At 37.9% G+C, this 10,840-nt stretch overlaps 2 protein-coding genes across 7 annotated transcripts in view; one reads left to right on the top strand and one right to left on the bottom strand.

Moving 5' to 3' along the window:
- The first annotated feature begins 3,556 nt into the window (after positions 1 to 3,556).
- On the top strand, positions 3,557 to 10,793 carry LOC116426000 (uncharacterized). Of its 5 annotated transcripts, none has more exons than XM_031974401.2 (14): positions 3,557 to 4,755; positions 5,520 to 5,667; positions 5,746 to 5,903; positions 6,385 to 6,458; positions 6,536 to 6,645; positions 6,750 to 6,964; positions 7,050 to 7,158; positions 7,263 to 7,357; positions 7,481 to 7,544; positions 7,649 to 7,724; positions 7,856 to 8,083; positions 8,288 to 8,393; positions 8,487 to 8,715; positions 9,521 to 10,793. In XM_031974401.2, exons 3-14 carry the CDS (start codon positions 5,764 to 5,766, stop codon positions 9,659 to 9,661), a joined length of 1,587 nt encoding a protein of 528 aa, XP_031830261.1. In that variant the 5' UTR covers positions 3,557 to 4,755; positions 5,520 to 5,667; positions 5,746 to 5,763; the 3' UTR covers positions 9,662 to 10,793. The 5 variants fall into 5 exon arrangements, with proteins under 5 accessions (XP_031830261.1, XP_031830262.1, XP_031830259.1 ...); XM_031974402.2 differs by having other exon boundaries at positions 3,557 to 5,113; positions 7,856 to 7,993; XM_031974399.2 differs by having other exon boundaries at positions 3,557 to 5,113.
- PIG-S (phosphatidylinositol glycan anchor biosynthesis class S) overlaps positions 7,606 to 10,840 on the bottom strand; it is a 47,442-nt gene continuing 44,207 nt past the window's right edge. The window contains exon 11 of one of the 2 annotated variants that reach the window (XM_076365142.1): positions 7,606 to 8,146. The gene's annotated coding sequence lies outside the window, so the exon portion shown is untranslated. Of the gene's footprint in view, positions 8,147 to 9,738; positions 10,462 to 10,840 lie in introns of those variants that run through there. The other variant, XM_076365143.1, reaches the window with a different exon arrangement.

Raw genomic sequence — 10,840 nt, 5'->3', positions numbered from 1 at the left:
ATTTACTTTCGCTGCTGAGTTCGCGTAGCATTTTACTATCGATAATTTGGAAGAAATGTAACAAAACATTCTGCTCTATTTTCAGTGGAAATTTCATTTGAAGATAATACATTGATAATAGCAAAATAGTTTTTTGCTTTGTTTCGTGGGGAATGAACAGTATTTTGAGTACAAGAGTACAAACATAACAGAGTTTTGTTGAATGAATTTAGGAATCTTCATTACGAGTCTCACTCGTCATTGTATGGCAAGGGGTTAAACTATTAGTATTCCGGAGAGTGTCTGTGAAAATTTTACATTGCATGTTACGTTTATCCCATACCTTGTCTGTGGTCTTGAAGAGTTCCTAGTAGTGGGGAACGCTGTTTTCAAGTTACTAACGTGAGAGGAGTAAATTAGACACCTCTGAGATACGTAATACCTTTTTCTTATAAATCATTCCACAGTTTCAAGGTGGTATTCGCAGATTGCAAAAAAAAAACAAAAAGACGTTTTTGAAGCAATCAATGATATAACATATCAATTCCATATTGTTAGCTGTATTAGAAAATCCAATTTCAGATAGCAAATACGTTTAACACGTTCGCTACTAGCGTTTATTTCGGTGACGGTCTCCTCAATTATAATATTTTCTTCAATTCAATAAGTCTTCTACACAAAACATTAGAAAAATGAGACTGAAACGAGTTAATGAGTTCCTAAGTATAATGTGGTAGTTTGTAATTTGTAATAATAACATCTATAGGATTAATTTCATTTTCATTATGTAAAATATAGGATTGCAGCCGTCACAAATATGTGACTCTGGTAGCGAACGTGTTAACATGGTCACACCGACGTTTTTTCCATGTTTTACATTAGCTTTGCATTTACCACCAGTGTTACATGCCGGCGTGAACTTATTAACCGTCTGTAAGCCAGTGTGACTTTGATGTCACACATCAATATATTAACATCTTGTTGATTAATTAAATTTTTTACTGCAAAGTAACAAATGAGATTAACACGTTCGATACCAGTGTCACATATACTATGTGACGGCCGCAATTCTATATTTTATATAAAAAAAAAATGAAATTAATCCTATAGATATAGTTAGTTAAAGTTATAAGCTACAAAATTACATTTTGGGATTCAATGACTCGTTTGAGCTTCATTTGTTTCAATAGTTTGTTCAGAAGATTTATTGAATTTAATAAAATATTATAATTGAGAGGATCGCCACTGAAACAAATGCTGGTAGCGAACGTGTTAAGTAATTAATCAACTCAAACTTTTACACACGCAAGCGTAAACGTATAATGTATTCAATAGTTGTAATAATTTTATAAAACCGAATATATTTCGTAACTTTAAGGTTACAACAACGTTAAAAATTTCATATTTCATAAATTCTTTTATAGTTTCGAGAAAAAAATCGTCTTGTAGAGGGATAAGAAATCTCAGTTTAGCAATAACTACAATACTAACTTAATACGATGACACGTTGATTCTCTATTTTCACTTCTTGTCCTTAACACGTCAACTGCCATGAGAATTCTGACCATTTTGTACATTATTACTTATTCTTTCGTAACAATGACAAATGATATTAAAAATAATTATTACCAACTTATTATCAAAGTGCTAATGTTACACTATTACCTAATTACTTATGTTACTAAATACTTTTGCTCGACATCAATTTTATTATTGTAATTGCATTCAAGCAATTTGGAAGCTCCGGTCATTGATGATCACCGTGGCAGTCAACGTGTTAATTTCTTCGCTTGAATCCTAAAGAAACACCTTTAAAAATATATCTAAAGATAATAAAATTCTATTTCGTCAACTTCAAATATCAACTTGGCCATGTTCGTACGAAGCAAAATAAGAGGGGTTAGAAGTAAAACAAATTTAATACGATTCATATGTAATCCCTACAAAAATTGTAATAATAGATTGTTTTTAGTTTCTTCAGACATTCAATATAGTATTCAAATGAAACTATTTATTTTCAGATTCATTTCGAGTATTAAATACTTTGAAAATATAAATAATTGCGAAACAAAAGAACCGAAACCAGTCATTTTGACTAGTACGTAGTTCTAGTGTTAAGGCAGAAATTTTCAACGTATTACCATTCTAACGTTTTATCTACCATTTTTCTTAGTTTTTTTAATGTCTCCTTGCTTACTGTCAGGGTGCTTTATACGTAGTCTAGATATTTTTCGAGCCATAGTATCCTGGAAATTTTATTCGATTTGATTTATGATCTATATTTTCTAATGACCTCATACTAACGAAGTAGCTGACTGGAGTTCAGACAGATCTATTATCGTGATTAATCGTTTAATACGTTTATTTACATTTTACTTAAATGTACTCAAGAACTTCTGTTTTGTCATGCTATATTTATTGCTACCGTTATCTTCAACGATGTCCTATATACCTCTGATAAACTTAAATTCTAATTAATCCATGAGATAATCGAATTTAGTATCTTCGCATGATATATTAATGATACCGAATTGGACTTCCGCTTGGCAGAACCATATTTTTTATTTCTTTTTATTTTATTATATTTTCAGCTGTTTAAAACGGAAGCATTTCGATATTGATCTTACTAGCTTTCAATTTGTCGATCGGTTCATTGTTTTCATTATTCGTTTTTAACCCTTTGCACTCGGAAGATGACTCTCAGTCATCGCTTGATCTGACGCAGTAAAACTATAAAATCTGATATTTAATGTTTAACTTTGTGTAATGCCTCGATACGTGAAATATTGGAATAAAATAGCTTTGTTCCTCAATGTATTTGTAATTTCCCTTCGTGTTAGTTTCAAGGAATATAATCTTTGTTTTGTTGCAAAATTTTAAATAGTTTTAGTAAGAAACTTCCGAGTGCAAAGGGTTCATTTCCGCTTGATTTTCAATTTTCGATAACAGTAGAATGTTTATTTCACTTATTATTAAAGTTTACGATCTAGTTGTAGCTCACGCAAACTTTTATTTCGTTTTTTTTTAACTCTCCACGTGCGTGCTACGTTTTTCGCTTCTGTCAAGCTTCTTTTGTTTATTTTTCGCGCCTTATTCCATTAATCACCGCCATCTACCATTATTGTTCTACATTCGTGGGTTACTCCTTATTTTAACATTCGTCGATGCCTACAGATCCATTTTTGAAATTATTTATTTCAATAAAAAAATATCAAACCTGTATATACATCAGACGAATAAGGAAAAAATACGAAATACTATTGTAATTTTATTCCACGTTATGCCAGAAAATAAGATAAAAAAAACTTTCTTTGCAAAATTTTAGACCTTATTATTCGAATTACGAGAATTTCTATTCAGCAGGATTTGATACATTTTTGAAAATACAGCCGATACAAATTTCGATAAAATGCAACTGATCGTGATATGACGTTTCTGTAAGTACCTTTATAATTTTGACAAACTCTGCTGAAGCGATAAAATACTTTCGACGCTGTCGGTAATACAGAACCGTAGACCAAACTGACTTGTAGCTCCGACACAATGACATAGCTGGCGCTACAGGTCTTTTCAAGCAGTTTCCGTAAAGCGTAGTGGAAACTGAAAGTCAAATTTAAGATTACGGAATGTCCATAATTACACTCGCATCATTGACACGTATAAAAAATTCTAGTTCCGTCGATACGAAGAATGAACTATGACGTACACACCTCGTAACGTGTTCTGCGCAAGATTCAAGAACTACCCGCGGATTGACGACGGATAAGGACAGGGGAACTGATATCTCTAAAGAGGCGACGATGGATTATCAGTAGGAACAGAAGAATGATCTGAACCCAATATAAAATATACCCTATTGTAAACAGCATAATAACTCGTTAATCAGTATCTCGGTTTTACTTTCCCAAGTTGCGTCATCGTTATTTCGCGAGTTAATACAAAAGACAAAATCCGCGTATCGAGCAAACGTCCCATCGAACGAGAAGATTATGCGTGACGAGGTTGTTTATGCGTATACTCGAATACAGACTTTTTTCCATCGAAAAATCCCGATTGGATAGGTGCTGATATACGATGAGCGATAGGGATGACGACGGCGACGGTCGGGGCGACGGTCGGGGCGACGGTCGGAGCGACGGCATCAGCGACGACGACAGCGACGAGTGAGAGCGAGCAAACCTCCACAAACTTCAATGTGTGTGACATCACGCTTCATTGTTGGAGGTTTACGTCATTCTCGAGTCTGGCTTGAGTTGGTGCGCGCGATCTAAAGTAGCCTACAGAGACGCGTGCGGATCAGTGGCGGGAAGTGACAGAGAGACGAGAGTGGCGAAAAACACGCGAATCACCGCTCGCGGCTGCGCAAAACGCGTTGGGCATGTCGTTTCACGTCGATGCGAATTACTATTGTTTTCCTGATCACGGATCTCGGCTTTAACATGAAATACATCCGGCGAAAATCGAGCACCCACGGGGAATCGATAAAAAATTAGCGTTAAGAGAGAAAAGGAGGAACGGCAACGCATCGACGGAGGAAAGAGAGTGGTGGTGGCCAACCGTAAGGTACACGAGGAAGAGAGAGGAGAGAGGCGCGCGGTCGAGCGAGGAGGAGAGCGTGCAGGAGGCAGACAAGGAGAAGGATACGAAGCGCGACGTTTAACGGTGGCAGCGCTGATTTGTGATTTCATCGGTGGTTACCGATTTCGAGGGAACAAACTCGATGTGGATCGGGCACGGTACGCGGCCGGGCACACGCACACGCTTTCGAACGAAAGGGTACGTTTCGCGCGCGGTTAGGACGCGCGCGGTGTCACTGGTGTGTCGGGGAGGGTTCTCACGAATATGTAATTTATTTGTGATCCGTACGTAACAGTGGCTCTTCGACGACGCGTTCTTACATTTTAAATATAACGGTGTATAAATAAGTATGAGCAATAGCGGGAGTGCACCGACAACAGAGTACTCGCCGTTCATTTTTCCAAAGAATTTGCGTTCCGTCGACGCGTTTTCTCGTCACCGCTGAAACTGTTTGTACGAATGCACGTCAGATGCGGCCAGATTCGATGGTTTCGTCGTCAAACTTTACCACATATGTTTTTCATGCGTGGGCATGCAGCACCGAACTATCGTCAAGGTTAGTGTGTCTGACAGGCTCTCTGCATCACTACGCGGTCTTACACTCGTTTTCAGTGGGTAGCACCGACCAGTTGGCGATAGGTAATTAAACAAGCCGTTCGAACGGATGTGTATCTGTCAAGAACTGCTGTAGAATGAACGGGGCACGGGCACAGTTCCTCTCTGTTTTCCTGCTCGTTTCAGGGGTTTTTTTTTAACGATGCTGGACAATCATGGACGGTTATGATTTTCTGTCTTTCAGAGTTCCTTTTTTAATCTGTCGTTCTTTTTAGTTTTAATTTATCCGTTTCTGGCGATTGTAATATGGATAGGAGTATTAGTGATACGATACTTAACAATATTTCTATTTTGATTTTATTCCGTTAGTTTTATCATATCTGGTATGTATGTTTTGTTTGAAACAGGAAAGTTCAAAATTGTCCCCTGCTGGACAATTAAGGATAGGTATATTGGATCAGAATAAGCTTCTTCTATCGTTTATACCTCTCTGAACAATGAGGCTTCTTCGTACACACATGGAAGAACACGCGAACGAATGTCAACAAATTTTATGTGAGTATTACGGTTGAGCCAAAGTATTATGGATCATCGAATAAGAATAGTTTCAAGCTAAATATATGCCTGTTTCAGGGATAAAACTTGCACGTAATGCTGTTGCTTGTAAATTGGATGCAAACCTGCGAAGAATGCCAAGTTACTGAAGATTGCACCTTCATTGGTTCTGATATTTATATAATGCTCCAAGAATTTTACATGTTGATTGAACTGGCACGCTTGTGCAAGAAAGGGTAATTAAATTATGTTTTCTATGAGATGTTACAGTTACAGCATAGTTATCGGTTGTAACATTTATGCAAAGTTAATTTTGTAATTGTTTTGAATCATATGACAGAAAAGATATGTGTGTTATAGGTTCGAAGCGACAAATACCTGGTTATAATCGCATCTGAAACATTTTGTCGACAATGCAGCGTAGCGTGCTTTTCCTTGTTGCAAAAGGATTTGATATTTGGAAGTATGTTTAGTTATTAGATATTTCGATACGTTAAATTAATTCGCGATACGATTTTGTTACCACACTCCAACGATTGAGAAAACTAAAGTCAACTTAACTAAGGTTAGGTATGAAAATGATAAACAACCGAATGTATCGAATCCTCTTGCAATCTAGCTGTACACGTAATCAGTACATAGTTTGAGTGTGATAATACTGCTTGAAATTACATGAAAACATCTCGGTCAATTGTATTTAACGCGATTTTATTTCAGAACAACCGTTCCTATGAGCGCTTCTCGTCCGTTAAACTGTGATGGGAAAGATAATAACAAGAAGAACGGTTCCAGTGAGTTTACTATTTAATACACCCGTATATCGTTTTCAATTTTACAAAGTTACAGTTTCATATCGTATGATTTCCAGAGAGAATGGCATATGAGGTATTTCTGGGTGGATCCTGTAATCCAACTACATGGAGATCAGAAATAGCGATACCGACTCTACAGAGCCTCGGCATTACTTATTACAACCCCGTATGTGTTTTGTCTCACAATTAGTTTTCAACAGCTTCCTTTTTCTATATGAATCGCTAAAGTAACAGTCGGAACCTGTTGGCACTTTACGTTATGCGTTTCAGCAAGTGTCGCAATGGGGACCAGAACTGATAGCTCAAGAGTACGAAGCGAAACAGACGGCGAAAGTATTACTCTTCGTAATAGATAATCAAACGCGCAACAGCGCGGGCATCATTGAAGCAGCACAGTTAGCAGCTACTCGTCGCGAGTCTTTAATCCTCGTCATTTATCCATACCGTCAGGGTCAAACGATACTCGGCGAGCCTATATCCATTCAGTAAGTAATGCGTTCTGCTTTGTGTTGCCGTCGAACGCCGACGATGCATGCTTGACAAACAACAAACACCACACGCCTTGTTTAGGGAATTTTACGACTTGATGAATGGTCTGTTGGTACTACAGTACCTTATGGAGAGACAAAGGATACCGATATTCGAGAGCGTGTCGGTCGCTCTTAATTGTACGTCCAAGGTAATTTGAACCGATGAGAAGTAAAATAGCGAATAAACGTATTGTTGTCCGTTTTCATACAATTCGTTATCACCAACGTTGTCTCAAGTACTATTGCTCCGTAGGTTCTACGCGAAGAGATGAAAGTACAAGATCTGCATTCCGAAGATAGTAGCAGACCAATCAAAATTTCACTCAGCCAAAATGGAATGGACTCCGTGTAAGGCTTTTTTATTGTCAGTATATGCAATCAGTCTGCTCCAGTAAATACATCCACTTTGCGTACAAGAAGAGGCGTCTACATTCACGTTATCATTAATTCTATTAATTTACTCTTTTGTAGTATGCTCAGAGACATTTTCAAATCCATGGATGTTAACGACAGCGGTAGTGTTAATTTAGCCGAAGTAAGTTTTTAGTTTGTTATCATAATTGTCATTGTTACCGTTTCAAGTAAAAGCAAGACAGTTGTTTCGAAAGGTATATTATATTTGATTCTTTTTATCCGTAGGCTTGGCTGGCGTTACAGTCAAATGTCAAATGCAACATGTCAGTTTCGGACCTGCTGAATGTGGTAAATAAGTCGGGTAATAAATTCCTACTTGATTTTCTTAATAGCAAAGACTACTTCTATAGAATTGTCGCTCGGGGTACGATTAAATGCGAACCAATTGTAATCGCGAAGTTTTCCATCTTCCGTATTCGCATGTGCTTTTAGAAACGTACAGGACGTTGATAGACGACGGGTTTCCATTGAAGAAAGATCCAAGGGAATTACGGATAAATTTCGATCAGTTCTGCGCCCTAGCTGCGGAAACGGCGTGGAGGACGAAGAGCAACGGCGTTTCTTGTGAAAGTGAGATATCTTCAGTTTGGAGTATAATATGTAGGAAGGCCTCGAAATTTCTTCGCAGGGCTATCGTACAACCTTTTAGCCGCTTCCTAGGTATTTTCTATTCTCAAACGTTTCCAGTCACCGCGGTAGTGCACACGTGAACGATTAGCGTATCTGAAAACAAACAAACAAACGAATGGTCGCAAAAAAAAAAAAAAGATATTCCTAACTCGATCATTAACGTTACTCGAAAGCGCACAGAATGTTCTACGAACGTATGAAAATACGATTCGTTATAACCGGTGAACTGTTTAGATTGGACCCATTCAATTGTGCCGGAAACTGAGAAAAGAGACCTGTACATCGGTGTGATCGGCGAAGACCAGCTTTGGTTGGAAACGGCCGCAACATCCATCATCGAGTGAGCATTCATGAGATGTAACGCGATCTTTCGTTTCTCAACGTAGCATGGCAGTGTCGTTGAGTCTACGTGTAAGTTTTCTTCTTCTTTTAGGTCCATGGGATTGTCTTTTTACCGGTCGAGCGTGAACGAGTACAACGCGAAGGTGTTGCCACAAGAATTACAAAGAATGAAAAATTCCCGATTAATATTACTCGTCGTGCCGCAGCACTCTCGTGGCATCAGTATAATGGCATTGGCAGCTCATCTAATTGGACTGCGTGCGAAACTGGTTTTATGCGTTCAGACGCTTCCCGAAGGTTGTGTAGTTTCCGGTGAAAAGGTAAGCTTCTTTTTTTATTGGGTCGATGCAACAGTTTCGACGTTTTTTCTCCTTTTTATGAGAAATAAAAGTGACTTCTCAACTGTTATCTAGCTAAACTCAAACTAAGTAAACACGAAAAGAGAAGTTTGGAAACAGATGCTATTTGTTTCAGAGAAAAACATTTTTTTGTTAATCGCATAGGAAAACAGGTCAAAATTTTTGCATCAATCCAAACGTGTACACTTTTCTGAGTATACCTTACTCTCGATTTACGCGAAAATCCGTTACACGTGGATTCATTTTACGCGAATTAAAATCGCGTGAACAGAGTCTGTTGGTACAAGAGAAATTAAAATATTGGAAAGAAAAGTTTTATAAATACATACTTATTTCACATGGCCAAACGAAAGAAATTCGGTGTTACTAAATTCAAATCGCGCATAAAAACCACCGTGTAAATAGTGTTCTATTTTACCGCGTAAATCGAGGGTCAGGTGTATACTAACCCTTCGCACTCGAGAGGTGACTCTCAGTCACCGCTTGATTTGATGCAACAAAATTATAAAATTGAATATTTAATATTTTGAAATAAACTTTGTATTGCCATAGGAAATATTTAAATAAAATAGCTCTGTCGCTCAATTTATCTGTGGATTATCGTTAAATTAGTTTCAAACAATGTCAGCTATATCTCGTCGAAAAATGTTGAATATTGTCAATGAAAAACTTTCGAGTGTAAAGGGTTAATCTTTCTTATTGACTTATTGACTACTTCTTCCAAGCCTTCCACGTTTTCTATATGAAATATTAATTTGTTATTTAGCTAACCGAACAAGCCACAAAAGACTACAACCGGGGAAGAATGTACCTGTCAGACTACGCGACGCGCGAAGGTGTACCTGTCTTTCAGAAAATTGCAGAAGCTCTGCAACACGCGATACAGCTAGTTCAAACCGTTCGTTGACTATCTTTTTTCCCTTTCCCCTCTTTATCTTCTCTACTCCCCTCCGCCCACCCTTCCTTCCCGTCTCCCCGTCGTACTTCTATTTTTTCTTATTCTTCTTTTTCATCTTCGACTTTTTTCTATCTCTTTGTCATAAGTGTAAGCTTTGCGATTCATCGATTAATTTATTTTTACACTTAGTAACGTTCAACTACCGATCGAGATCCGGAAGAGAAAGAAAAGCGTCGGCCTTGTTACTCAGATATCAGGTAAAATGTGACAACCTCCAGGGACTAGTTGCGATATATACTCACACATACGCGCGCGTATGTATACGCTAATCGAAAGGTTAGATAGAAATTGCGTCTAATTTTTGCTCGCAATTTGCTCGTCCGTTCGGTGAAGCTGGAAAGCTTTTATTGGGTCGCGTACGACTTTTTTTTGAAAATTCTAGTACAATGTCTCACGGTAATTGAACACATTTTTTTATAGCGATTGAACTTGGTAATTTTGTAACCTTTTGGTAACTACTACTGGTTGAGGATTGATACACATGTATTGTACATAGATTACTAGTTGTTTTTAACGATCTAATGATAAATAATTTGAAATTTGGTAAACAAAAAAAAAAGAATGTAATTTGGGTATGCGTGCAAGATATTTTGTCGCATTGAGAGTGCATGTCGGTGTATGCGTGCGTTCGTGCGTTCGTGCGTTCGTGCGCGCGTGCGTGAATGTCTGCCTGCTCGCCTGCCTGCCTGCCTGTCTGCCTGCCTGCTTGCTCGCGCGAATGTGTACAGAGAGACGAGACATACGTGTACCTGTACGAACAAACATCTTATTTAGCGCTAACCAATGGTGTTGTACACCGTGACGCGTAATACGAGAAAACTATTGTGAACGCATTATCCGTGCACAAGAAGATTCACGAGAAAAAGTTGGGATTCTGAACGCGTGCGTGTATGTTGTCGATGTACAGTCGAGAAAAGTCATGTCAACAACACTCAACGTTGGAATACCGACTGGCTCAATATATTTTTTCTTTTCTCTCGTTTTTTCCTGTTCTTTTTTTTTTTTAGAAAAAAAAAGAGAAAAAAACGATTTCGCAAACACATTCTTTGTACAATAAAAAATCACTTTTTTTTCGTTTTTATCCGTCCCCGTTTGTTTCGTAATTCTCAGTTCCATGTACATTCGGCA

The sequence above is a fragment of the Nomia melanderi genome, chromosome 2 (assembly GCF_051020985.1).
Source record: "Nomia melanderi isolate GNS246 chromosome 2, iyNomMela1, whole genome shotgun sequence".
Classification (NCBI taxonomy): domain Eukaryota; kingdom Metazoa; phylum Arthropoda; class Insecta; order Hymenoptera; family Halictidae; genus Nomia; species Nomia melanderi.
The sequence above is the reverse complement of the archived record's forward strand: the minus strand, read 5'-3'. Positions and strand labels throughout refer to the sequence as shown.